The 27,992-nt window shown below is 49.6% G+C and overlaps 1 protein-coding gene across 4 annotated transcripts in view; it reads right to left on the reverse strand.

Annotated features, from left to right (window-relative positions):
* Window positions 1-27,992, reverse strand: part of ECE1 (endothelin converting enzyme 1) — a 119,061-nt gene that overhangs the window by 17,601 nt on the left and 73,468 nt on the right. For all 4 annotated transcript variants that reach the window (XM_077837228.1, XM_077837229.1, XM_077837227.1 and 1 more), the window contains 8 exons: window positions 27,725-27,937; window positions 13,070-13,194; window positions 10,467-10,613; window positions 10,205-10,270; window positions 9,057-9,248; window positions 4,712-4,854; window positions 2,558-2,672; window positions 312-422 (listed from right to left, as the gene is read on the reverse strand). In XM_077837228.1, the coding sequence (XP_077693354.1) occupies window positions 312-422; window positions 2,558-2,672; window positions 4,712-4,854; window positions 9,057-9,248; window positions 10,205-10,270; window positions 10,467-10,613; window positions 13,070-13,194; window positions 27,725-27,937 (1,112 nt within the window). The remainder of the gene's footprint in view (window positions 1-311; window positions 423-2,557; window positions 2,673-4,711; window positions 4,855-9,056; window positions 9,249-10,204; window positions 10,271-10,466; window positions 10,614-13,069; window positions 13,195-27,724; window positions 27,938-27,992) is intronic.

The following is a 27,992-nucleotide window of genomic DNA, read 5'->3' on the forward strand; positions in this document are numbered from 1 at the left end:
AATACTAGGGATTTCTCTTGTCCCCATTATACAGGTTTGGTGGTGGCAGTGGTTGGCAGCAGTTAGTTACTGGAGCTGTGACTGATTCGGGGCACAACACCAACCCTTTTCCTCTACCCCCAGACACAGATTTTCCAGAGGCATTTATGGGGTCCACACTGTGCTGTTGTTTGAAGCTTTAAACACCATTTTGGGGAGTTTCACTTTCACATGCAAGGTGACTCGAGAGACAGTAAATCCATCTGGCTCTAGAGTCACTCCTCACTGGCCTGTGAGCCAGCCCAGTAATCCAGTAGGAGGTGGGGACGTACTATTTTCTTGCTGTCCTCTGCAAACGTGGCTTTAACAAACATGGCTCCCAGCGCAAAGCCCAGGCTGTTGTCTGTGTCGCTGACGCAGAACTTCCAGCGTGGCAGACAGGTCTGTGGGGGGAGAAGAGCAATGATTAAACCAGTTACTCCTGCAGCCTGCCAGACACAGGTTTTGCAGAGAGGTCTCTGACACAGGGCTGGGAGCAGTGGGTTAAACAGGAGAGGGTGCTTTCAGTGCACCAGCTACGGAGCAGGAGCTGGGGGTCCTGCTTAGCCAAGCCAGGGAAGGAGAGGCACAGAAGGGGGGGCTCTGTGTGGGGGGGGGATTGTGTGGGGACAGAAGGGCACTTGTGCATGTGTGTGGGGAAAGAATACTGCTTAGCCAAGGCAGGAAGCCAGGCCCGCTGACAGCAATTCTGGGTCCCAGGGCAGAATAGTCAATGGGCCCCCTCGCACACACAAGCCGCGCCTGCGCGGACGGGGTCCACCTGAATTTTGGGTGGTGCCCAGAGAACTGCCAGCTCTGCTGATGGGTGCGCTCTTCCAGCATGGCCAGGGCTCCCACATGCCCGCCCGGTAGGGCTGCCAACGGTCTAATCGCGCAAACCCAAAGACCATTGCCCCGCCCCCTGCCCCTTCCCTTCCCTGAGACCACGCTCCGGCCCACCCCTTCTCTGAGGCCCTGCCCCCAGCTCACTCCATCCCCCTCCCTCCGTCGCTCACTCTCCCCCACCCTCACTCACTTTCACCAGGCTGGGGCAGGGGGTTGGTGTGTGGGCTCTGGAAGGGAGTTTGGGTGCAGGAGGGGGTGTGGGGTGCAGGCTCTAGACTGGGTCAGGGAGTGAGGGGGTTGGCGCTTACCTTGGGTGGCTCCCAAAAGCGACCAGCACACCCCTCTGGCAGCAGCTCCCAGGGGGTCCTCCGCGCACTGCTGCCTGCAGGCACTGCCTCCACAGCTCCCATTGGCCGCGGTTCTCGGCCAATGGGAGCTGCAGCGTCGGCGCTCAGGGCGGGGGCAGCGCGCAGAGACCCCCCCTGCCCAGGGACATCAGCTACTTCTGGGAGCGGTGCGGAGTGAGGGTGGGTAGGAAGCAGGTTTAAATCGCTCGGGACCCTGGGCAATTGCCCCCTTTGCCCCCCACTGTCGGCGGGCCTGCAGGAAGCAGAGGGGATCTCGCCTCCCACTCTCCCTTACTTTAGCCATGAGAGTTTCAGAGAGACACTCCCATCACTCAAGCCTGCTAAGGCCTCTCTTTCGCGCCCCTGAGATGGTCATTTCTATGCCCTGCTGTCCCATTCCTTCCTCCCACCCTCCCACCATGGGACTGGGTGAGTGCCTGCCCCCCAGGACCACATGAGGCCCAGAGACTCCCCCGTCCTGCCATCTCCTTCCCCTCAAAGGTGCAATAAAACCATCCTCACGCCTTGTCCGAGTGCTTCAGAGGCTGCTCTTATCTCAGCATGATAAGAGCAGTCACCCAGATGATCCTGGATGGATTTGCAGTTCAGCCAGGCTGGGCCAGACTGCAAAATAACTCCTCCCTCTTCCAGGCATCTGGTCCTAACCGCTTGCCTGGGAAGAAGTCAGGGCTCCAGGGACTGTGAGTGGGCTGGGAAGTCAGTTCACAGGCTGGTTGGAGGAGGGAGCGATCCTGCTTCACTCTTACAGTGGTATTCGGCAGCTCTGTGGTGCAACCTCCCCCACTTCACAAAGAGCTCAGTGCAGTGGGTGGGGACACTATATCTTTGGACAGCTGGATCCATTGTGAAACGACTGAGGTGGCCTCCACCAGTCTTTAGTGAGGAGGCAGAGGCAAGGCAAGTGACTGCATGGGGCCAGGCACCCCACCCAAACTCTGCAACTCTTGGGCCAGCACTCTCTACAGCCAGCAGCAGGGAACTGCCCTGTGCCAGGCCTTCCCACAGCGGGGAAGAAATGGAGGAATTTCTGCCCTTTCCTCCATGCAAACAGCTTGCGGCCCGGCCAAATTAGAAGGGCAGCCCCACGTAAACGGAAAGCCCATGTCTCCTCCTACGTATGGATGAAGCTGTGGAGCACCTCCATCACCGTGGGAAGTGGGAGCCCTTTGGAGCGACCTGCTAGGCTGAAGGAGAGCAGCCTGGAAGATTTTAAGCTAGGAGGCACGGTGATTTGGGGGTGGGGACAGAAGACTGTCTTGGGTAGTGACGCATGTTTTGTTATGTAGTTTCTCTCCCATCTCCCCCTTGTTCCCCCACAGACTCGCCTTCTTGGTCCCATACATGACTTCCATGAACTTCTCCTCTGCATCCTGGAAACGCTGGTCCAGGAAGGAGCTGGTTTTTCTCACCAGGTTCCAGATCATGTAGCTGTTCAGAAGGCTTCAATGGAAGAGAGAATAAAAAGATTTTCTACAAAACATGGAAGTTCCCAACTATTCTATGGAGTCAAGTCCCCCCGACCTTTGTTGTTCTGCTCTACAAGGGGGTCAGCCACTTGGTCCCTGTGACAGGGTGCTGGGAATCAGCCACTGACCCACTAGCTCTCTGGTCACTGTTTAATCAGTCAGGCCCACTGCGAGGGCCTGATTAAGGAGAGGAGTTCCCCATTACCAGATCAGACTGGGGGAGAGAAGCTAATGAGCTAATTAGCCCATGAACAAGGAGACTGGATAAAAAACACAGGAAGGAAGTGCAAGGATAGGAGAAGCAGAAGAAATAGCGGCTAGCAGGGCCTGACCAAGGGGAGTTCTCTGGAAGGAGGGACCAGTTCCCCGCCCCCAGCTTCTGGAGAAGGGGTTAGAAAGTTGAGATATGGTGTATAAAAGTGTGGAGATACTGCTTTGTATGGATGGAGGAATTAAAACACTGCAAATAAACTACACAGGGGTGTTTGCGAGGAAGAAGGTCTTTGCATCGGCAGTCAGATGTTTGGCTGCATGTGTGTTCTCTCTGTGTGCCATTCCACCTCTGCGCAGACAGATTCTGTGACCCTGCACGCAGACAGAGAGAGCTGGACATCTGCCCACAGCCTGGCTTTTGCTAACTTTGCTTTATATCAGCAAAGCTTGCCCACTACTTTAGTTCAGGCCTCATACCAGACCTCTTAAACAAGGGCTTATGTCTTAGGCTCTCTTTCTACTACAGCAAAAGAAAGAGGGTGGGAGCACTCGATGCCCTGGCACAGTATCTGGTGCCCTAAGGGGGGATTCTGCTCTGACTTACAGTGTCCCAAAGTGTCTCAAAACCTTTCCGGCCCCCCTCCCCCAAACATGGCCTCCTGATGCAAACGGCACAGAACATTGGTAGCACTGTGCACGGCTGCACTTGGACTCCTGGGTTCCAAGGCCACCTCTGGCTGGCCAAGGCCTGGTCTACACTACCAAGTTAGGTCGACTCAGCTATGTGAAAAATCCACACCCATGAGCGACATAGTTAAGCCGACCCAAATCCTGGTGTAAACAGTGCTAGGCCAACGGAAGAGGTGAATTACTCATGCCAGTTGGAGAACCCCTGCTGCTGCTGAGGTAGCGTCTACACTGAAGCACTACAGCGGTGTAGCTGTGTCACTGTAGCATTTCAAGTGTGGATAAACCCAGCATTCCTGAGGGAGTGGCTAGGGTATGGCATGATACTTAAGGCTGTGTCATAGAATCATAGAACATCAGGGTTGGAAGGGACCTTGGGAGGTCATCTAGTCCAAGCCCCTGCCCCAATATTTGCCCCAGATCCCTAAATGGCCCCCTCAAGGGTTGAACTCACAACCCTGGGTTTAGCAGGCCAATGCTCAAACCACTGAGCTCTCCCTACCACTTATGTCAGCAAAACTTAAGTCACTCAGGGGGATGAATATTCCACCCCCACCGAGAGACATACATTATGCCGGCATAGCACTAGTGTGCACATTGCTATGTCAGCAGGAGAGCTTCTCCTGCCAACATAGCTACTGCTGCTCGTTGGGGGTGGATTATGTCGATAGGAGAGCTCTCTCCCGTCGGCACCGAGCAACTACACGGGAGACCTGAGAGCAGTGTAACTCTGCCACTGTAAACTCTCTAGTGTAGACACAGCCTAAGGCTACAGGAGAGCCTCTCCTGATGACATAGCTTCTGCAGCTTGCGGAGGGTTTTTTAATGCCAACGGGAGAGAGCTCCCTGTTGGCATACAGCCTCTTCACAGACACGCTGCAGCTGTATTCGTACAGCTGGGCTGCTGCAGCGCCATATGCATAGACATACCCCGAGTGGCACCTTGCTCCGTAAGCCCCCTCTGATGTGGGAGAGATGTGATTGGTGGAGAGGTTATTGCCATCTCTTGCAGGGTATAACAGTATCGTACCCTAAGTGTTTCTTGGTATGCAGACTGGATCCTGCATGATGTTTCCTATACCTGCATTGCCATTCAGAGGTAAGAGCTCTCACCATCTGTCCGTGGCTTGGATGAGGCTGGAGACCTGCTCCAAGTACTCTTTGGCATAGACCACCACTGGCTCGGATTCATTGAGTTCCACCGGGTAGAACACAGTGGTGAGGAAAGGCATCCAATTGATAGCTGGCGCCAGGTTCTGGAAGAGAGGCAGAGGTAAAGAACTATATATTGCCCACCCAATGAGACACAGCGCACAGGAGGCAGGGCTAAGTTACCTGGACAGACTGTTAGCCCAAGGGCCAGTCTGCAGGGCAGCTATGATCCCTGGCTATATGTGTCCTTTAAATACACCTTCACTCCAAAGGCATGAATTAAAGCACGTGTTTTACCTTTAGCTTCACTGATGTGTGTCTGAAGCCAGGCGTGTGAGGGAGGAAACAGCTGCTGTGTCAGGTCAACCATGGATGGATCTTATTTTGAGAACATGTCTTGCAGTTGGGGTCAGATGGACTAGGCTGCTCCAGGGTCTTTAGCTATGGTCCGAGGACTCCTCCAAGAGGAACCTGAACTGGTAGGCAGTTTCAGTGAGGAATAGACCATAGCTCGCTGCCACTGCATGCAAGATAGATGTTTTTATAACGGATTGCTGTTGTTCTAAATTACTGATGACTTAAATTGGTCCTGTATGTCCAGGCTCAGCCAGCTGCCTTCCCTTTTTATGCAGAGATGCAAGCTATTATCCCTCAAGAGTGAGGAAAACACGTCCCCCTCAATCTAATGTCAGACTGGAGAGAGGTTACCAGTGGAGTTCCTCAGGGATTGGTTTTGGGACCAATCTTATTTAATCTTTTTATTACTGACCTCGGCAAAAGTGGGAGTGTGCTAATAAAATCTGCGGATGATACAAAGCTGGGAGGTATTGCTAATTTAGAGAAGGACTGGGATATCATACAGGAGGATCTGGATGACTTTGTAAACTGGAGTAATAGTAATAGGATGAAATTTAATAGTGAGAAGTGTAAGGTCATGCATTTAGGGATTAATAACAAGAATTTTAGTTATAAGCTGGGGACGCATCAATTAGAAGTAACAGAGGAGGAGAAGGACCTTGATGTATTGGTTGACCACAGGATGACTATGAGCCATCAATATGATATGGCTGTGAAAAAAGCTAATCTGGTCTTGGGATGCATCAGGCGAGGTATTTCCAGTAGAGATAAGGAGGTTTTAGTACTGTTATACAAGGCACTGGTGAGACCTCACCTGGAATACTGTGTGCAGTTCTGGTTTCCCATGTTTAAGAAGGATGAATTCAAACTGGAACAGGTACAGAGAAGGGCTACTCGGATGATCTGAGGAATGGAAAACCTGTCTTATGAAAGGAGACTCAAGGAGCTTGGCTTGTTTAGCCTAACCCAAAGAAGGTTGAGGGGAGATATGATTGCTCTCTATAAATATATCAGAGGGATAAATACCGGAGAGGGAGAGGAATTATTTAAGCTCCGTACCAATGTGGACACAAGAACAAATGGATATAAACTGGCCATTGGGAAGTTTAGACTTGAAATTTGATGAAGGTTTCTAACCATCAGAGGAGTGAAGTTCTGGAATAGCCCTTCCAAGCGGTGCAGTGGGGGCAAAAGACCTATCTGGCTTCAAGATTAAACTCAATAAGTTTATGGAGGAGATAGTATGATGGGATAACATGATGTTGGCAATTAATTGATCTTTAACTATTCATGGTAAATAGGCCCAATGGCCTGTGATGGGATGTTAGATGGGGTGGGATCTGAGTTTCTACAGAGAATTCTTTCCTGGGTATCTGGCTGGTGAATCTTGCCCACAAGCTCAGGGTTCAGCTGATTGCCATATTTGGGGTCGGGAAGGAATTTTCCTTCAGGGCAGATTGGAAGAAGCCCTGGAGGTTTTTAGCCTTCCTCTGTAGCATGGGGCACGGGTCACTTGCTGGAGGATTCTCTGCTCCTTGACGTCTTTAAACCATGATTTGAGGACTTCAATAGCTCAGACATAGGTGAGAAGTTTATTACAGGAGTGGGTGTGTGAGATTCTGTGGCCTGCATTGTGTAGGAGGTCAGACTAGATGATCATAATGGTCCCTTCTGACCTTAATATCTATGAACCTATAATGGGTTAATCAGAATTTGCAGTTGACTTCCCTTGACAACTCCTGCTTCTAGAGGTTGAAGGGGACAGAATTATTTCCTGTCTTGACCTCTCAAAGGAAAAAAAAAAAGATGTAATAAATCCAGAATGGTGCAAATGGAGTGCTCAAAGTGGAAAGTGGAGTAAACTTATTCCCACTCCTCTAGGAATAACAACAATTGTAATGATGCCCCCAGCTGCACCATTAGTAGGGATTGAACCAGGGACCTCTTAATCTCAGCAATCAAGCCTCTGCAACTTGAGTTAAAGGAGCATCTCTTTTAGCTCAACAGCAGACACATAAACTTTTAGAGTGGATGAGCCCCTGGCAGGGACAGAGTCACGCTGTGTTAGTGAGGGCTGCAGAGCTCCTACACTCCTCTGTAGCATTTTTTGTCTGTTGATCTCAAAACATTTATAAAAGAAGGTCAGTATTATTATCTCACTTGTACAGATGGTGACACTGAGGCACAAAGGTCATGCAATGGGTCATTGACCACACTGGGAATGGAACTCAGGTCTCCTGTCTCCTTGGTCTCTGGGCCTCACTGTCTCTCAGAGCAGCTTGTGGCTGCTGGAGGAATCCCAACACCCTCACTTTTATGTACCCAGCTGTTAGTGACAAAAGCTTGAAACCAAATCTTGTATGCCGGTATACTTCTACTTCCCAGCAGATGCTGGCAGAGAGAAATAACATCTGCAAATGGGGATACTGACACTGACCTGTGAGGCTGCAAAGTGCTAGACAGTAATCCCACCTAGCTCCTAGCTCCCTTGGCGTGGGAGAGGTATGAAACCTGTAGTTTTACTGGAGAAGAATGCCACGCCCAGCTTGGTGCATTCACTGTGTTGATACACAGCGTCTCATCAAGCTTTCAGGCGAAGGATTCAGGGACCCAGCAAATACCAGCCACCAAGAAGTTAGTCTTTGGATGTCATGGAGATGTTGATCGTCCAGCAGCACCCAATTATCACAGGTGATCCTTGTCACACATGTGCGCAAAACTGTGCAAACAGCTGCCTCTCAATTGAACCAGTGGCAGATGGCTGGGTTAACAGCAGAAACAGCGCAAGGCAAGAGGCTATGTGTAAACAGTGTGCAATGCTGGCAGCATGTCACCAGGTCACCTGCTGCAGATCAGAGGAAAAATATGCCCACAGAGCAAGAGAGTCAAAGATGGAGTCATTCATCAGCCCAGAATAGCCAGACTGCAGCACATTCCAGCTACGGCTCCTACCCCACCCCCAGCACACTCCAGTACTGGGGACTGCATAGGGCCAGTCTCCTAGCCCTTCACCATCAGGGAACCTGCCACTTTGAAGACTTCAAACACAGGGGTGATTTGAGTGGAGTGCTGGTAAGAGACTACAGGTCTGGTCCTCTAGGCAGCAAGCTCAGATTCATTCTCCAAAGAGAGAATTCTACCAGGCGAAGTTTAGGCCTAGAGGAGCAGGAGCGAGGTAACAGCAGGCTCTCCAGAGTCATGGGGGTTTGATATATTTAGCCAGGCCCTCAGCATGGAGAGGCTTTGAGAGAAAACTCTTGCTGTTCACGCAGTAAAGCAGAGATCAGTTAGTTAGATCTTGATGGGGCAGCAGGGGTCGGGAGCAGCAGTCTGCTGGGCAATAGATCACAGCACCCTGGCCCAACATTTCAAACACAGGTGCCTACGGTTAGGTTTCCAAGTTCAACCTGAGCTTCCAGAACATGTTGCTTGGTTCCCAGAAGGGCTCAGTGCTTTTTTGTGAATTGAGGTGGGTTTTTTTTTTTTAAACTTTCTCAGCCTTGGGCATGAGCTGGGTCAGTGAGACCAGTGTGCTGACACCAGAGTCTCTGAAAAGTCTCAGATCCAGGGTTATGGGCTGACACCAGAGCACTGCTAGGCATGGGAAGGCAAGGAGGTGGTGGGCCTAGCAGTCACATTTGCTTTTGGACATAGACGGGTTCACACGAACATGATCTATAGGTTGGTTTCTGAACCATTATAGAAGAGAAGCTGTTAGTGTGGTTCCCGGCTTGCACGGTGCATGTTCTGCAGTGTTTCTCGCCCCAGCACAGTAGGAACACTTTGGTATTGGCAAAGCGTATCCCATTGCCAGTGGCAGGCTACCAGCATCAAGATCTAAATGTAGCTGGCCCCCCCATTCCCCAGCGAAGCCCTTCCACCTCCACTACTGCCAAGGACCTGCCTCTGCCTCTCACACAGAGCGCGTGTGTGCCGCTGCGGCCTTCACCTTGAGCTCTCCGGCTGTCACTCTGTGGTAGATCACTTCCTCATCCCTACGCTTCTCCTGAGGGATGGTGATGTTGGCTAGTGCTGTCTCAAAGTCCAAGATCTGCTGCATCTGCTGCCGGGTGGCCTCCTCATCTGCCCCTCCCAGGAGCATGCCCAGCTGCACCATGTAATTCAGGTACCCAGTAAGTACCTAGACGCCCGGGAGAAGAAGATAAGGTGATTGGCCCTGCTGTTAGTTGCTGCTCCTGGCTGGGAATGAGAAATGAGGGAAAGGCCTGAATTCATTCCCCAAGGCTCAGCCTGAAACCAGTCACCTGTAGCAGCCCTGCTAGGACAGAGACAACAGGCCAGCTGGGTACTGAGCAATGGAGAGACTCTCTTCCCTGCCTATGTTTAATCTATTATCCACACCAGGCTAGAAATAAACCCTCCCTGCATAACTCCTGTCCCATCCCCCAGTTCCAGCTCCCACTGAGATGACTCTTATGGCTCAGAGGGCTACTTTTTGTCTCCTCCACAATGCATAGCTGCTAGCTTGTTTTCCTCTCCCTTTTAATTTAAGATCCACTAGTTCATGGGGATGGAGCATGGAGGTAGAGCAGCAGCCAGAGTTAGGGAAGTTATATGGCTGAGCAGTGAGGTCGCCAGCCTGGGGTATAGTGAGCAGTTAGAATCCCATCTCCTCTAAAATGCCAGCATTGTGTCCCATCTTGCCCCTGGAGCTGGCCACCCTCCACCCACGGGGAAGGATGGGTCACTGATGGTGGCTCCTGGGCTGAGAGTGAAGGTGAATAATATGCACAAATTTCAGAGTAGCAGCCGTGTTAGTCTGTATCCGCAAAAAGAACAGGAGGACTTGTGGCACCTTAGAGACTAACCAATTTATTTGAGCATAAGCTTTCGTGAGCTACAGCTCACTTGATTGGATGCATTCAGTGGAAATGAAGTGAGCTGTAGCTCATGAAAGCTTATGCTCAAATAAATTGGTTAGTCTCTAAGGTGCCACTGGTCCTCCCTTTCAATATGCACAAAGACTTTCTGGTGCTCAAACAGATGTATCTTGCAGAGCATAGGCGTTAAGTAGTCCTTAACTGCTATACTGAATCCATGCTTCAAGGAAGACCATGAGAGGAGATGGACGCTTACCTTCTCGTTCTCCGTTTTGTTCAGGTAATAATCTCTGGAAGGTAACCCGAGTCCTGACTGGTCTACCTGAAAAATAAACAGAGCAGGAGTGAACAGGTGCACAGCATGGAGAAAGAGAAGAGTGTGGCTAAGGTACGAGCAAAACCCCTGTAGCCAAGTGACTTGGCTCTCACTACAGGGGGGCACTATTTCACCCCAGTGAAACAAGACCATGCAAAGTGAGGAAAGGACCCTCTCTCAGGAATGAGGCTGTTGCACTCACCTGGATGACGTTGCTGTTGGAGTTCTTGGAGTCAGCACTCACGTAGATGGAGAAGAAGGGTGAGGTGTGGTAGTGTGCCGTGACCTCCTGCAGGGTCTCGTTGAAGTTATCTTTGTCCCAGGGGCCCGTGATATTCCAGCCACCAAGCTGGGAAAGGAGAACCCCAGACAGATGGGTGAGACAGGGCCCTAGATGTGCAGAGGAGGGGTCTTGTTTCCTGTGAAGGAGATGGTGCAAGGGACTGGTTGCACCACCTAGAGCTGAGCAAAAAAAGGAGACAAACTCGTGGGAGCATGGATCGAACACTGACTGTCAACTGGATTTTTAGTGGCCAGATTGCTGCTTTCTGCCTTGAGGAGTCTATAGCCTGACTCCTCTCCTGCTCCTGCCTTCCTATTCAAAGCAGCAGGTCTTGAAAAATGAACAAAGGTACAGTCTACATTTCTCCAAAGATGGGACATACTGAGGCAGTGCTTAAAGTGCTGTGGTCACGGACATGCGAAAACAATTCTGAATAGCCAGCCAGTTGCTGAGGGGTGCACGATGTCAGTAATGCCTGGGGACCCCTCCCTCCGATTAACTGCTTCCCTCCTTGCCTGCCTCCCAAGGAAGAGCAGCCAATCACAGCTGATTGAACCATGTCGAATTCTTCCCTGCTCCCCCAACAGCTGACATTTGTTCTCATGGACGAGGATGGGGGTGCAAAAAGAGCCCAGCAGCTCAGGGCAGCTCCCCGCTTCTACCTCCATCCCTCCTGTGAACAACAGACTGGCTCCTCTGCTCCTGGCCCCCAAACTGCACCCAGCCTGGGAAGGGGCAAAGGGGGTGAAGAGCTGCTGGGGGAGCTGAGGTGAGGCTGTAGGGGACAACTGATGTAGAGGCAGAACTGATGGTGGGTCTGGAGGAGGGAGAATGGCTGTGGGGGCTGCAGAGCACAGGGTTGATTTGGGACAAGGGGATGGGCAGATATTGATGATTGACCCCCTGGGTTTTTCAGACCACTTTAAGCACGGCAATCAGGTAGCCAGGGTCCAAAGTTTTTCTTGACTCTCAGCAGTTATGCAGGGTGAGATTTTCCAAAGCACTCTGCGTTGGCCATCAATGGTAGACCTCCCTTTCACTTTAATGGGAACAGAGATAGAACAGTGCTGCTGCGTTTGAAAATCCACACTTGGGCATAGATGTTCTCAGAATCATATTATCTATTGAATTTAGAAGCCAACATTGTCACGTGGAAGGTTAATAAAGAAGCTGGATCTTGATTTAATGTAGCTCCTACAGAAAAGTGACATTCTGGGCATTTTTTACTGCCTCCTGCTTGCTCCACCACATAAGTTTGTCTCAGAGCAATGCTGATCTCACTGAGGTTTCAGATACTAACATTTAACTAGAAGAGAGTTTGCTAGATCAAGCCAGTGGGAGAAACATTTTCAAGCTTCCAAAGGGGGTTTTACAAAGTATATAAAGTACTGGCAAGTGACCTTTGAGCTAGTGGAAGGAAAGTTTGGGATGTTAAGGTGTACTGATTGGAAACTGGCAGTAATCTTTTGGTATTTGGTTAAATACAGAGTAACTTGGCATTTGTTTGATGGGCTGCCTTAGTGCCTTAGGCCATTTGGTCTTCATTGCATATTCGCCATCCAGTAATGGAAGCTTCATGGAGAGACCAGACCTCATTCAATCTCAGTTGCACAGCTGGCTTCTGGAGGCTCTGAAAGCAAGAGTGGAAGAACTACCGCACAGTGTGTATTGGACCCCATCCACATGCACAAGGTTTAGAGCTTTATTTGTACCCCTGGCCTGTAGGAGGTGCTGGAGCAGGAAGAGCTAGGCAACTAGGCAGGTAAGAGCAGCCTTTTCTTTCTAATTAGTGAAAGACACTCGCTCCCCTGCCCTGCCAGCTTTATGGATCGATGACATCCGCAGACCACTCAGTACGGCACCCACTTCAGTTTTGCCGGGAAGAGTCCATGTCCTAGGTGGATACATGTCCTGTTGGACAGTGTCCTGAGGAGAAAGGTGGGGATGAGTCTCCCTCTTCAGACCCATTGCTGACTTGAACACTGAAGGTACTGGGTGAGATTTTCAAAGGCACAAATGGCAGCTAGGTGTCTAACTCCCATGGCCAGTCAATGCGGGATAGGCACCTAAGTGCCTTTGAAAATCTCCCTCACCATTTGCACCCTTGCATGGCTCAGCCTACCTGCTGTAACATCTACCAAAGCCATGGAAGATGCAAATATCCTGAACTGAGGTTACTCTAGGGTAGCCCTTTAGGAGGTGATCTCCCCGAGGGTGAAATGGCCCACATAGGCCATCTGGACACTAGGAGTAGTCCATGCCCATGATACAGAGAGGTAAGACAGACATTCCCGTTCCAGGACATTTACCCTGTACTGCACAATTATTAGAGATGCAAACCGACTGTCTTGCAGTTTACAACCAGAATGGGACTTAACATGGAGATTCTGGCCGAGAGAGTGTCTGGGAGCCGCTGTGGGAACCTGCAGCGATGCCAGTCCCAGCCATCAGTGCTGTGGGAACTGGTGTATGAATGGTGGAACCCCCAGCCTCTTCAGGCACTTTGAGTGGAGAGGGATTACCTTCTCAATCAGCTCCATCAGTGGTTTGGCCTTCAGCTCCTCGATCTTGGTCTCGTTCATGCAGGACTGGTAATAGCGCTGGGCCTTGCGCTCGGCCTCGCTGGACATGTTTGATGTGGTGTTTTCTGTAAGACAAGCCAGGTATGGGGCTAGGAAGACTCCATCTGAGCCAGAGGAGGGATGCCGATGATTCCCGGTCACCCCAAGCATTGCTGTTTAGGAGGGACAGCCTGTACTTGGTAAGAAAAGCAGTGCTTAACTAGTAATGAAAGAGGAGCCGGGGCTCAAGCAATTTTTTTACATTCATAAGTGATCCAGCAAGCCCAGAGATGCTGGGGCTCTGAACTGCCAGGCCCAGAGGTTAGGGTTGCCAACTTTCTAATCACACAAAGCCGACCCCTGCCCTGCCCCTTCTCCAAGACCCTGCTCCCCCATCCATACCCCCCCCCCATCACTCGCTCTCTCCCACCCTCACTCACTTTCACTGGGATGGGGGTTGCAGTGCGGGGAGGGGGGAGGTGAGGGCTCCAGCTGGGGGTGTGGAATCTGGAGTGGGGTTGGGGATGGGGGGTTTGGGGTGCAGGAAGTTGGGGTGCGGGAGGGGGGTGAGGGCTCTGGGATGGGGCTGGAGATGAGGGGCTTGGGTTGCAGGAGGGGGCTCAGGGCTGGGGCAGGGCGTTGGGGTGCGGGAGAGGGTGCAGGGTCCCGGGAAGCGGCCACCAGGTCCCTGCAGCCCCTATGTGCATGTGCAGCCAGGGAGGCTCCGCGTGCTGCCCTCGTGCCCACATGCGCTGCCCCCTCAGTTCCCTTTGGTCACAGTTCCCGGCCAATGGGAGCTGTGGAGCTGGCACTGGGGCGGGGGCAGCGCGTGGAGCCTCCCTGGGCACTCATGCATGTAGGGGCCGTAAGGACCTGGCGGCCACTTCCGGGAGCTGTGTGGAGCTAGGGCAGGCAGGGAACCTGCCTTAGCCCCGGGCAAACCGTTGCGCAGCGACTGGACTTTTAACTGCCTGGTCATCAGTGCCGACTGGAGCCGCCAGGTTCCCTTTTCAGCCAGGTGTTCTGGTCAAAAACCAGATGCCTGGCAACCCTACCAGAGAGGTGCCAGGACTATGTACTGCCAGGCGCAGAGGTGCCAGGGCTATGAACTGCCAGGCCCACAGCTGCCGGGACTCAGCCCTGAACAAATTAAGCCCAGAAGAAAGGTAGCATCCCCACACTGTGTCTCTCTGAAGAGCTCTCCCAGATCAATGAAAGTATTTCCCTCTCCCTCAATATCCCCATTTATAGCTTTCAAGTGCTGGCAGGGCCACAGTTCTCCAGGAAGGCTCTCTGTTTTCCAAGGGTCATCTCTGATTTGGAGTCCCCAGTCTTCCACCTCCTCCAGCTTCAGAGACTGATCCTTGAGAAACAATCCCCCATTGCTCCCATAGGCCTTGCCTACACTGAGCGTTTTTGAAGTCCCTCCACTCCTTTGCTCTAGCCCCAGTGGGAAACCCCCACTGCCTTATAATGATCATTCTGGGGGGAAACACCACGGGGGTAGATACTCAGGACTGCCAGCCAAAGTAACAGACCTCCTCTGCAGCCGGCAGTCCTATATGCTGTCCCCAGCAGTCCCTCCTGCTGAGAGTCACAGGGACTGGAGCAGCCAGATTAAACAACAGAGATTATTCCAATAACCCAGGATGAGAGGGAAACTGCTCCCATAAGCCTGTTCTCATCTCGGTTTCTAGGCAGCTAGTCACATACACAGCTGAAGCCCATACACTGCTGGGTGCAATTGTTTCCCTTATGGAACTCAGCATCCAGAGACGAGGAAGAGGTGGGGCAGCGAAGAGGGTGCTAGCCAGACAATAGGGCAGATGTAACCAAGTCAGGGAGTCCCCATCATTCAGCGGCTGGGCTTGGCACACATGCATCCCACATGCAACCCCAGCAGTACTTCCGGTGACTCCCTGGCCTGTAGACAGCAGTCTGCTAGGTGAGCCTCCCCTGCAAACACCAGTAGGGGCTGGGCTAAGGCTTGTATCAGCTGGAAGGTGCTTTTTGCATAACAGAGAGTGAGCAAGATGCTGCTTGTAAAGGGAGCAGCAAGAAATAGTTTAGAAGGCCCTTCTGGATGGTAACCTGCTGGCTCCGACAGAAGGGAGGGCAGAAGGACACCTGACACTGAAGTCACCACTTGTCTACTGGAGATGGAGATGCCCAGTGTTCAAATCTCTTAAAAGGCCCCCTCACTAGACTCATCCATAGAAAAGGCAATGTAGACGGCAATATCTTACACAGAAATAATACTGGGGTGACTTCCTACTCAATTACCTCTACGCTGGGCCCCAGCTCCAGATCTATCTAAACATGGCACTGCGGGCTGTTCTGGCATGATCCACCATGAGCTACGCAGCTGCACTGAAGAGGAACTCAAGTGTGATGTCCCCCTGAGAACTCCTATCAGCGTCAGAGGGGAGAACAGGTGACCTGTGATGGAAACCTGCTTGACTGGAGAGGGTGGAGGAGAGCACTCTGACTGAGCAATGGGGAGTCACTTGGAAGGGTTCTCTGGCTCCAGGGGTGAAAGCCGCTCCCAATCGTGCTCTCCCTGGCGGAAGAGAGCACGGGAAAGTGGATTTCCCCAGCCTGTGCTAACCCTGCTACTCAGCACAGCAGGCAACGGTGTGAATCATGGATGTGCCGACGTGCGTTAAGCAATAGCTGCATCGGAGCCTGCTTACACTTAACACAAGCCTGGCCCTCACTGAAGAAGGCCTTCGTCCGCTGGAGCTGGAAGAACAGGAGGCATGTGGCAGGTCTACAGAGGTGTGGGGCAGAGGGAGTTATCAAAGCTGTGACAGTGACAGATCTCTCCCTGAGGGTTGAGAAGGAAGTCAGGGAGACAGTAGCCGAACACTTGCACATCTGTGTGCTACAACAACCAAACACAACCCACTTGTGTGAGCTGGAGAAAGCCAGATCTGGGAAAGGCTCTCAGAGCCCAGGGAACGAAGTGCCTCCATTGCCATGGGAACCGTTCCCCAGCACCAGGCCCACGCCAGCTCCTTTGCCTGGGAAGTGGCAGTTGAGGGAGCAAAAGCTCCATGCGGGAGCTCTTTGTTGTGTTGTTTCATCTGCTACTGGAGATGCACCAGGGCATTTGAAGTTCAGCAATTCCAACCTGCCAAAATGGGGTGCTCATTTGTGTCTCTGGCTGCCTGGTCCTGTCTCCACACACTGCAGTGGCGGGGCTCGCCCTTTGGAGAAGCAAGACCAGGAAAGCAAAACAAAAGGCCTTTCCCAGAAGCCCTTGAAAGTTCTGCAGATGGGCTGGCTCCCGTTGCTGAACTGACTGTAAGCGCGCTGTGTTCCTGGGGCTAGGTTTCTTGTTAGCTCTCATTTATTTGCATAATAAGATCCCCAAGTCTGCAAGCAGCTCCCTGAAAGACAGATAATAAACTCTCCTTCAGGCCAGAGCAAGATACTTAGGACAGGCCTTAAAAAGGAAGCCATAAAAGGGTAGGTCTCTCTGAGCAGCCATCCACTAGTCAAAGGGACATGCACCCACACACTTTCTCTCAGATTTAGGACCTACAGTCTGGGCAGCTTTATAACCAATTGGAATCCACCAGGGAACATCCTTTGAATAATCCAACCTCTCAACTATGAAAGATTTTAAAATTAAATGGACAAAGCACTAGAACACACCCTACAGGGAACAATTTTGCAGTGGTCTTTCTGGACTGGATGGATGGCATGGCCCAATAGATGTTTGCTGTTTCTAGCTTCTACAATCTGTTAAGGTTCCCTCCCTAGAACTCCATCACTCTGTCAACCTAAATCCGACATCTGGGGGAAAAAAACGCACAGGCAGGTCCTATTGAATACAGGACTGCAGCCTGCAAAGCAGTGATGCTGTCCACTATGATCTCTACATCCTTTTCAAACATCAGAACTTGAGATCCTACTGCAATGCTGTGGCAAAAAGCACTAATAGAATCCTTGCCTGTATCAACAACGCAGTGAGTCAGAGCTGGGAGGTAATTTTACCTCTCTATACAGCATTTGTGAGACCAATAATTGAATGCTGCATCCAGTTCTGGTGTCTACGTTTTAAAAAGGATATTGAAAAGTTGGGAGAGGATATAGAGCAGAACCACAAAAATGATTAGAAAGCTGGATACAATGCCTTACAGGGAGAGATGGAAGGAGCTCCATCTGTTTAGCTTATCAAAAAGAAGTGACTAGGTATGCACAGCTTCACAAGAAGAAAACACCAGCAACGAAGGGCTTTTTAATCTAGCGGAGAAAGGCAGAACAAGAACAAATGACTGTAAATTAAATCCAGACATATTCAAATAAGAAATAAGGCACACACATTTAACAAGAAGGGTGATTAACCACTAGAACCAACTCCCAAGGGGAGTGGTGGATTCTCCAATTTAAATCTGCAAATCAAGACTGGATCCATTCTGGGAGATGCTTTAGTCAAACCCAAATTATTACTCATTACAGGGGCAACTGAGTGGAATTCTCTGGCTTGTGTGATGCAGGAAGTCAGACTAGCTGATCTAATGGTCCCTTCTGGCCTGAAATCTATGAAAATAACTCCACTGGCCATAGTGCAGGCAGCCCACAAGAAAGGCTGATGTAAGACAGAGTCCATTTAGCTTCAAATTCTTTTAGAAATTGCCTCACACCCACCCTTCCTAAGGTAGGACAGACAATCAGCAATGAGGACAGTTAGGGGTGGGGGAGAAAATGTATCAAAAAGGATATGAACAACGGAGAATGTAAATGATTTAAATGCCCCCCAGCCCTCCTTTCAGGCAAAGAGGAGATTTTTTGTGTTGTAATTAAGTGAAGCATTTAGTTTAAGAACTAATCTAGAAAATAAAGATAGTGAGAACAAGAAGGCTGTAGAGCAATACTGTCAAGGTTCCTTCCCTACTCTGAACTCTAGGGTACAGATGTGGGGACCTCCATGAAGGACCCCCTAAGCTTATTCTTACCAGCTTAGGTTAAAACTTCCCCAAGGTACAAACTTTTACCTTTTGTCCTTGGACCTTATGCTGCCACCACCAAAGTGTTACACAAAGAACAGGGAAAGAGCCCACTTGGAGACATCTTTCCCTGCAAAATCCCCCAAGCCCTACACCCCCTTTCCTGGGGAAGGCTTGATAAAAATCCTCACCAATTTGTATAGGTGAACACAGACCCAAACCCTTGGATCTTAAGAACAATGAAAAAGCAATCAGGTTCTTAACAGAAGAATTTTAATTAAAGACAAGGTAAAAGAATCACCTCTGTAATCAGGATGGTAAATACCTTACAGGGTAATCAGATTCAAAACATAGAGAAGCCCTCTAGGCAAAACCTTAAGTTACAAAAAGACACAAAAACAGGAATATATATTCCATTCAGCACAGCTTATTTACCAGCCATTTAAACAAAACAGAAATCTAATGCAATCTAACTAGATTACTTACTAAGTTCTAAGACTCCATTCCTTTTCTGTTCCCGGCAAAAGCATCACACATGTACAGACCCTTCCCCCCCCCCAGATTTTAAAGTATCTTGTCTCCTCACTGGTCATTTTGGTGAGGTGCCAGTGAGGTTATTTTTTGACTGGTTTCAGAGTAACAGCCGTGTTAGTCTGTATTCGCAAAAAGAAAAGGAGTACTTGTGGCACCTTAGAGACTAACCAGTTTATTTGAGCATGAGCTTTCGTGAGCTACAGCTCACTTCATCAGATACATACCGTGGAAACTGCAGCAGACTTTATATATACACAGAGAATATGAAACAATACCTCCTCCCACCCCACTGTCCTGCTGGTAATAGCTTATCTAAAGTAATCGTCAGGTTAGGCCATTTCCAGCACAAATCCAGGTTTTCTCACCCTCCACCCCCCCACACAAATTCACTCTCCTGCTGGTGATAGCCCATCCAAAGTGACAACTCTTTACACAATGTGCATGATAATGAAGTTAGGCCATTTCCTGCACAAATCCAGGTTCTCTCACTCCCTCACCCCCCTCCAAAAACCCACCCCCATACACACACAGACTCACTCTCCTGCTGGTAATAGCTCGTCCAAACTGACCACTCTCCAAGTTTAAATCCAAGTTAAACCAGAACATCTGGGGGTGGGGGGGAGGAAAAAACAAGAGGAAATAGGCTACCTTGCATAATGACTTAGCCACTCCCAGTCTCTATTTAAGCCTAAATTAATAGTATCCAATTTGCAAATGAATTCCAATTCAGCAGTTTCTCGCTGGAGTCTGGATTTGAAGTTTTTTTGTTTTAAGATAGCGACCTTCATGTCTGTGATTGCGTGACCAGAGAGATTGAAGTGTTCTCCGACTGGTTTATGAATGTTATAATTCTTGACATCTGATTTGTGTCCATTTATTCTTTTACGTAGAGACTGTCCAGTTTGACCAATGTACATGGCAGAGGGGCATTGCTGGCACATGATGGCATAAATCACATTGGTGGATGTGCAGGTGAACGAGCCTCTGATAGTGTGGCTGATGTTATTAGGCCCTGTGATGGTGTCCCCTGAATAGATATGTGGGCACAATTGGCAACGGGCTTTGTTGCAAGGATAAGTTCCTGGGTTAGTGGTTCTGTTGTGTGGTATGTGGTTGTTGGTGAGTATTTGCTTCAGGTTGCGGGGCTGTCTGTAGGCAAGGACTGGCCTGTCTCCCAAGATTTGTGAGAGTGTTGGGTCATCCTTTAGGATAGGTTGTAGATCCTTAATAATGCGTTGGAGGGGTTTTAGTTGGGGGCTGAAGGTGACGGCTAGTGGCGTTCTGTTATTTTCTTTGTTAGGCCTGTCCTGTAGTAGGTAACTTCTGGCCTGAAGCAAATACTCACCAACAACCACATACCACACAACAGAACCACTAACCCAGGAACTTATCCTTGCAACAAAGCCCGTTGCCAATTGTGCCCACATATCTATTCAGGGGACACCATCACAGGGCCTAATAACATCAGCCACACTATCAGAGGCTCGTTCACCTGCACATCCACCAATGTGATTTATGCCATCATGTGCCAGCAATGCCCCTCTGCCATGTACATTGGTCAAACTGGACAGTCTCTACGTAAAAGAATAAATGGACACAAATCAGATGTCAAGAATTATAACATTCATAAACCAGTCGGAGAACACTTCAATCTCTCTGGTCACGCAATCACAGACATGAAGGTCGCTATCTTAAAACAAAAAAACTTCAAATCCAGACTCCAGCGAGAAACTGCTGAATTGGAATTCATTTGCAAATTGGATACTATTAATTTAGGCTTAAATAGAGACTGGGAGTGGCTAAGTCATTATGCAAGGTAGCCTATTTCCTCTTGTTTTTTCCTCCCCCCCCCCGATGTTCTGGTTTAACTTGGATTTAAACTTGGAGAGTGGTCAGTTTGGACGAGCTATTACCAGCAGGAGAGTGAGTCTGTGTGTGTATGGGGGTGGGTTTTTGGAGGGGGGTGAGGGAGTGAGAGAACCTGGATTTGTGCAGGAAATGGCCTAACTTCATTATCATGCACATTGTGTAAAGAGTTGTCACTTTGGATGGGCTATCACCAGCAGGAGAGTGAATTTGTGTGGGGGGGTGGAGGGTGAGAAAACCTGGATTTGTGCTGGAAATGGCCTAACCTGACGATTACTTTAGATAAGCTATTACCAGCAGGACAGTGGGGTGGGAGGAGGTATTGTTTCATATTCTCTGTGTATATATAAAGTCTGCTGCAGTTTCCACGGTATGTATCTGATGAAGTGAGCTGTAGCTCACGAAAGCTCATGCTCAAATAAACTGGTTAGTCTCTAAGGTGCCACAAGTACTCCTTTTCTTTTTGAGGTTATTTTAGTTTCTTAACCCTTTACAGGTAAAAGGACTTTGCCTCTGGCCAGGAGGGATTTTATAGCACTGTATACAGAAAGGTGGTTACCCTTCCCTTTATATTTATGACAAATATAAATAAGAATAATGATTAACAACTATAATAACAGAATCCTCACCCTGTAAGGCTATGTTTACTTGCAATATATGATTCAGTCACTAGATGGCTCTGTGTGATGCAAAATGTTTCAAACAGGGAGCAAAAGACAGTGGTAAATAACAGAGATCAAGCTGGAACCCATTAATAAATGCATCCCATCTAAGATGAATTGTGGCTACATTCTATATATTCTTAGGGCTCTATCCAGCAGAGAAGAACTCACATCGCTTTGTGCATGCCACAGCCTGTAACAGTCATGGAATCAGTGGGTTTGTATGTATGGATACAACAAAAATAAAACCAAATAGAATAAACTGCTGTGGATTACTGGAACTCTGTGGGAATGGAGTAACCCCATGCTCCTACCTTCCCTCTTTGGGAAGGAGTTGCCTTCCGCAACCTAGCTAAACTTTGAGATGCTCGTTTGAGCTGTGCAGCACCTGCCCCCTGTAGGCACCAGGCATGGCTAGTAGCCTCAGCTGGGATGGATTTCTTAGTGCCTAATCCCAGTGACAGAAGACTGACAATTAGGTTCCCAAGCTAGCTCTGCCTTCCTGCTGCCTATTCTGAACTGGTTTCCTTGCTACCTAAAATTTACCCTCAAGCCACCCCGATGGTCCCAGTCATAACAGTTTGTGATCTGGGGGGCATTTCTTGCCAAGCCCGCAGAAGCTATGGAACACAGACTGTGTAGGTCTAGAGCAGCAGTTTTGGGACAGCAATGGGAGTCTTGTCTCCAGCACATGTGTTTGTTATTAGCACTGACGGTTTCATTTAACATTAGCAGGTCGGATTTCTCCGATGGCTGCAACCGCCCTGAAATGTTATAACTAATGTTTTGCTCTGTTGTGTAACTGAATTTTGTTTTAAATTAGAGATCTGCAGCGATTACACAAACCCCAGATGCAACCTGGAACCTGCCTGCATGTTTTTACTATCTCAGGTCCCTTTAAATTAAAAAAACAATCCTATGCAGAACTGCTCTGCTTGATGCTATATCCCTTTTCAGTCCACTTGGTATGTGGCATATCCACTGTGACCCTGACACTAAGTGCAAAATGTACCATGCAGTCTGCAATGGATCAGAGACGAGAGGAACACAGACCTGTACCACATCTCTCCAATGAAGCAAGAACTTCCTCACTATCCTCCTACAGATAATTATCGTCAGAACCAGCCTGGTTCTTTGAGTCAATAGCATTGATAAGGACCCATTTGTTTGCTCAAAGTCTGCACAAACACTGCCCTGAGGGCTGCAGCTGTACAGATGCAATTTTCCCACTTCTCCTTTCACATGCTGAGAGCATGCAGAGATCAGCATGGATCTATGATAAAGCCCATGGAAGCCATCAGCACCCAGCTGCAGGTAGCTCTCTTGTGTCTGGTTGAAAGTCACTTCCCTGTTTTTCTTTGGCAGCCTTACTCTTAGCACAGAAAGCTGCACCTGGCAAGGAGGAGTTGTACAGATTAGAAATCAACAGCAAAGTCATGGGCAGTCACAAAGGCTTGACTTTCTCTGCTGGTGGGACGTTTAAGCCAGCTCAGGTTCATGCCAGGTAGAGCCACACTATGTGGATACATGCCACCAAAAGCCAGCACTCCATATCCCCCAGCCCCAATAGGGCTTGGCTGCAAATGTAACCTCATGATTGGTTAGACATTAGGAAAAACTGTCAGGGTGATTCAGCACTGGAATAAATTGCCCAGGGAGGTTCTGGAATCTGGAGATTTTTAAGAGCAGGCTGGACAAACACCTGTCAGGGATGGTCTACATAATACTTAGTCCTGCCATGAGGCAGGGCACTGGACCAGATGACCTCTCAAGGTCACTTCCAGTTCTACAATTCTATGATGGGAGCCTAGAATGGGGGCTATTCTTTGGGACAGATGCCAGCTTTGCTGTCACCAGGGGCAACAGAGATGAACCTCTTCTCTCCTTGAGCCAATTGTACTGCCTCAGCAGGGACATGTTTTTCTTGCATATAGTCACTGTGGTTTGCACTCATTAACCCAGTGGTTCTCAACCAGGGATACACGTATCCCTGAGGTACGCAGAACCCTTCCAGGGGCTACATAAACTCAACTAGATATCTGCCTAGTTTTACAACAGGATACGTAAAAACCACTAGGGAAGTCAGGAAAAACTAAAATGTCATACAGACAATGACTTGTTTATACTGCTCTATGTACTATACACTGAAATATAGGTATAATATTTATACTCCAATTGATTTCTTTGATAATTATATGGTAAAAATGAGAAAGTCAGCAATTTTTCAGTAATAGTGTACTGAGACACTTTTATATTTTATGTCTGATTTTTAAACAAGTAGTTTTTAAGTGAGGTGAAACTTGGGATATGCAAGACAAAGCAGACTCCTGAAAGGGGTACAATAGACTGGAAAAGTTAAGAGCCACTGCATTAACCCACCCATTAATTCACGGGGCTGGCTAGACTAAGCTTGTGCAGCTCACCGCTGAGATTTTGTGCTTGTTTAGTCGTTTATTATAACATCCCCTGTCCGCACCTAACCTTCCTCTCTGCATTTCCCTTAGGAATTCCCCATCTCCCTCTCACTGCAAGTTATCCCTATCCTTGGGCAAGAAGTTTTCATCATAGAAAGAGGGGGATGCTGCAAAGCCCACTCTGTTCCAGAATCAGAGAAATGAGGGCTACAGGGAAGCATGAATTACTCTTTCCTGTCCACTACCCACTTTATTAACGGGGTCAAGATTCTGCTCTTGGTCAAACTGGCTAGCGAGTCACTCTGGGGAAGCTTGCAGGGAGTTTTAGAGCAGGAGGAGAGAACATTTGAGCAAGACCACTTCTGGGTTTGCTGCTGCAAGTGATAAAAGTTCCTCTACTATAATGTGGACCTTGTGACCATGTCTGCAGGATCTATGCTAGGCTGGAGGTCCCAGGAGGAAGGCAGAGTTATCATTCTCAGTCTGCAGAGACATGTAAGAGAGGCCCTTTCCCCAGCCAAAAACCTGGCAGCAATTCTCCTCCATTCTCCAAGCCACCTCTGTGGACTGGTGGAGCGAGTGAGGCTGTTGCAAAAAGGGCTGTAGGACAGGAGTAACTCCCAACTGAGCACAGGAGAACCCCTACTCCTGACACCGACAGCACCTTCTCTGCAGGAGATGTGCTGGGGCAAGCCAAAGTAGGGTGCAGGTGGCCAGAGAAAAGGGGAGACGGCCAGAGTGGATTTGTGCCCTGTCGTTCTATGCTCCTACAAAGAAAGCTGCATGGGGTATTGAAGTAGCAGCACAAGTTGGGGCAGCCCCAGGGCCACATGACCTGTCCCCAAATCCTGTATAGGGGAGACACAAGCAGCCTCCCCTCTGAACCTGCACCAGCATCAGCCATAGTGAGCACTGGGCGTTAGCCTGAAGAGACTCTAGTTTTATATGCTGGGAGTTCAATCCAAGATACCTGACTACGGGAGAGGGATAGCTCAGTGGTTTGAGCATTGGCCTGTTAAACCCAGGGTTGTGAGCTCAATCCTTGAGGGGGCCATTTGGGGCAAAAATTGGGGATTGGTCCTGCTTTGAGCAGGGGGTTGGACTAGATGACCTCCTGAGGTGCCTTCCAACCCTGGTATTCTAGTGATTCTAATGACTAGCCTGTGCTGGGGGCAGGTCCTGTCTCAGACTAGCTCAATAAGCAAAACACGGTTTGATATTAGGGTTTGCAAATAATGATTGAGGGAGGGAAAGTCCAGAGTTAGTGATTTTCCTAGATGTCCAAGGAGCAAGTGTCTCAGCCATGAGGGCCCTGCAGCCATTGCTACCTTCTCAGCTACCCCAGCAAAACTGAGTCTGTATCACTGTGTAGTAAAGTTGCCTGCTAGAGCTGAATGTGGGACCTGAAGTGGGGCAGAACCGCAGCTGTGTCTCAGAACTGCAGGCCTCATACCCCACCTATGTGCCCACATGAAAATGGGTTTGTGGCTGGTCAGCTGGGGCAAACCCATCAAACACTGGACTCTTGTGTGTGTGTGTGTGAGCACAAGCTAGGCCTGGAATCCAGAGAGGAGCCCTAGAATGCCCCACAACAGGGGCTCAGGCTAACGGAGAGTGGGCTTCCTACCGGGCCACTGAATTTCAACACTGCTTCGGGTAAGAGACAATGAACTCCGTCCTGGCCAGATACCAAGGGGCTTCCTTAGCCAGGAGTGTCTGGAATCAAGGACAGAAGATCCTGGCCTGGATTGTTATTCCCCTCAAAACAAGTTGGCAATTCCACATTTGGCTCCCGCCTGGGTTAATGAAACAAAGAGGCTCTCTCCGCAGTGAGGGGGCGGGGCCTCAAACTCACTCTGCAAACTCTCCTCTATCCTAGACAAAGCAATGAACACGAAAGACAAAAATCCTGGGGGCGTAAAGAAAAATAAACACTGGAAAGATCTGGTTTCCTGGCTGAGCCCACAGACGCCACATCTGAGCTGCTGGATCACATCCTGCCCTGGCTGGAACTGGCACCGGAGAGAGGCTAACCCCTCTGCAGGCTGCTGGCACACAGCACGTGGCGAGCACTCCCTTAGTGTGCAGACAGGGAGGTGCCCGAGTTCCAAGGGTTAGATCAGAGGACAAAGCCCTGGCAGAATTACAGAGAGCTGCACAGGGGGAGCGCCATGTTTTATGGGATCCTCCGTAGCCCCTTGCTCTTCAACACTCCCATCAGGGGGCTGGAGGATGCTCCCCTGCAGATTGGCACCCCCACTGCTTCAGAGTTTCTTCCACCAGCACAGGATTCTCAGTTCCCCAGAGACACTCCCATCTCTCTCTTGGGCAACTTGTCTCACTCTCCCAGGTTCACAACAGACAGGACTTTTCTACTCAGTACGGGCAATCTCTCTCATCACACCATATCCTCAGTGCTGCAGTGTGCAAAGCCACTCATGCTGGATCCACTTAATTTAAAAGAGTGAGGGCTGGCAGTTGAGCTTTCTTAGTGAGGGGTCCGCAGGTCTGAAATAGCTTGGATATTTGGATCTTCAGGGCATGCTGCACAGTGCATCTATACTATATCTATGCCTCCAGGAACCTTGGGACATGTTGCAAACTTCTGTGCTGGGTGGGTTAGATCTGTGGGGGGTGGCGGGCAGGGGAGAGGAAGCTGTGTATTTTCTAAAAGATTCAGATCTCTTGGGTCTCGGTGTCAGGGGGAAGACAGTATACTGCTGGTTAATTTTAATTTTGTTATGTGTCAGGGCACCTAGTTCTTTGAATAGGGGCTACTTTTATTATTATTATGGATAAGCTTTTGTCATGGTAAAATTAGGCAAAATTCACTGATCAGCCATGGTAAAAATGTACAAAAATCAGGATATGATCAGAGCAACCAAAAATCTCCGCTGAGCGTGGAGGCATTGACACTGACTGACCTACAGGCGAGATGGCCCGCCGAGGTGAGTCAGAGGGCGGAGGTGGTGCTCCCTCCCTGAGCCCCACTGCCAGGGGCTGAGACTGAAGAACTCACGGAAAAGTCTGTTAAAGTCATGGAATCTGTGACCTCTGTGACCAAATCATAGAATATTAGGATTGGAGGAGACTTCAGGAGATCATCTAGTCCAATCCCCTGCTCACAGCAGGACCAACACCAACTAAATCATATCAGGAGGGCTCTGTCAAGCCGGGCCTTAAAAACCTCTAAGGACGGAGATTCTACCACCTCCCTAGGTAACCCATTCCAGTGCTTCGCCACCCTTCTAGTGAAATAGTGTTTCCTAATATCGAACCTAAACCTCCCCCACTACAACTTGAGACCACTGCTCCTTGTTCTGTCATCTGCCACCACTGAGAACAGCCGAGCTGCATCGTCTTTGGAACCCCCCTTCAGGAAGTTGAAGGCTGCTATCAAATCCCCCCTCAGTCTTCTCTTCTGCAGACTAAATAACCACAGTTCCCTCAGCCTCTCCTTGTAAGTCATGTGCCCCAGACCCCTAATAATTTTTGTTGCCCTCTGCTGGACTCTCTTCAATTTGTCCACATCTCTTCTGTAGTCGGGGGGACCAAAACTGGACACCATACTCCAGGTGTGGCCTCACCAGTGCTGAATAGAGGGGAATAATCACTTCTCTCGATCTGCTGGCAATGCTCCTACTAATGTCCTTAATTATTGTGGAAACCCAGCAGGAGCAAAAACCCAAGCCACTGCCCTCTTGTCAACTGGCAGATAGCATCGCAATCATCCTCTCCTAACCCCCCACTTTTTGGAAGTAAAAGATCCAGGAGCCATTTGAATGCAAGGCAGAGTTTGCTTCTGGCAAAGTTAGCACTGGGAAATGATGCTGCAGGGCTGGTCCCACCCAGCTGCAGAACATGCACTTTCGAGAGGTGGGAAGAGATTGTTTGGCAGCGCTTGCTTGGTTCCAGGCCCATCTTACAGCATGGGAGAGCACTACCCAGATACTACAGTTCTCTTGAGGCAATGTTGTAACCTTCACCTCTTTCAGAAGGAGTAGGATCTTTATTGGGACCAGCCTATCCAGGTTCATGGAGATGGCAAGTCAGCACCCCAAGAGTCACAAGGAAGGATCAGCCGAGGGGCATCGCCCCAGTCCCTGGATTCCTGCTGCTTTTCCGCTTCTGCTTGTGAATGGCCACCTTGCCTCACGGGTGGTACATAAGAAGACAGACACTCACCTAGAAGGTGCTTCATGATGGCCTGGTTGTGCTCCCAGAGGTTGTTGAAGGTGCCCCAGCGCGAGTGGCCATCGGGCACGGGGTTTCCCTTCATCCACCCACCACAGGCATATTTGAAGAAATCCTCGCAGGGGCTCACTGTCCGGTCCAAAGAGCTCAGGATGGAGCTGGTCACGGAGATGCAGGCTTCCGTCAGACATGACTTGGACGGCCCTGGAAGGGAAGGGGCAGAACATCAGACCACAAGTCACCCTGGAGGCATCCAAAG

This window comes from Eretmochelys imbricata, chromosome 18, assembly GCF_965152235.1.
Source record: "Eretmochelys imbricata isolate rEreImb1 chromosome 18, rEreImb1.hap1, whole genome shotgun sequence".
Lineage (NCBI taxonomy): Eukaryota > Metazoa > Chordata > Testudines > Cheloniidae > Eretmochelys > Eretmochelys imbricata.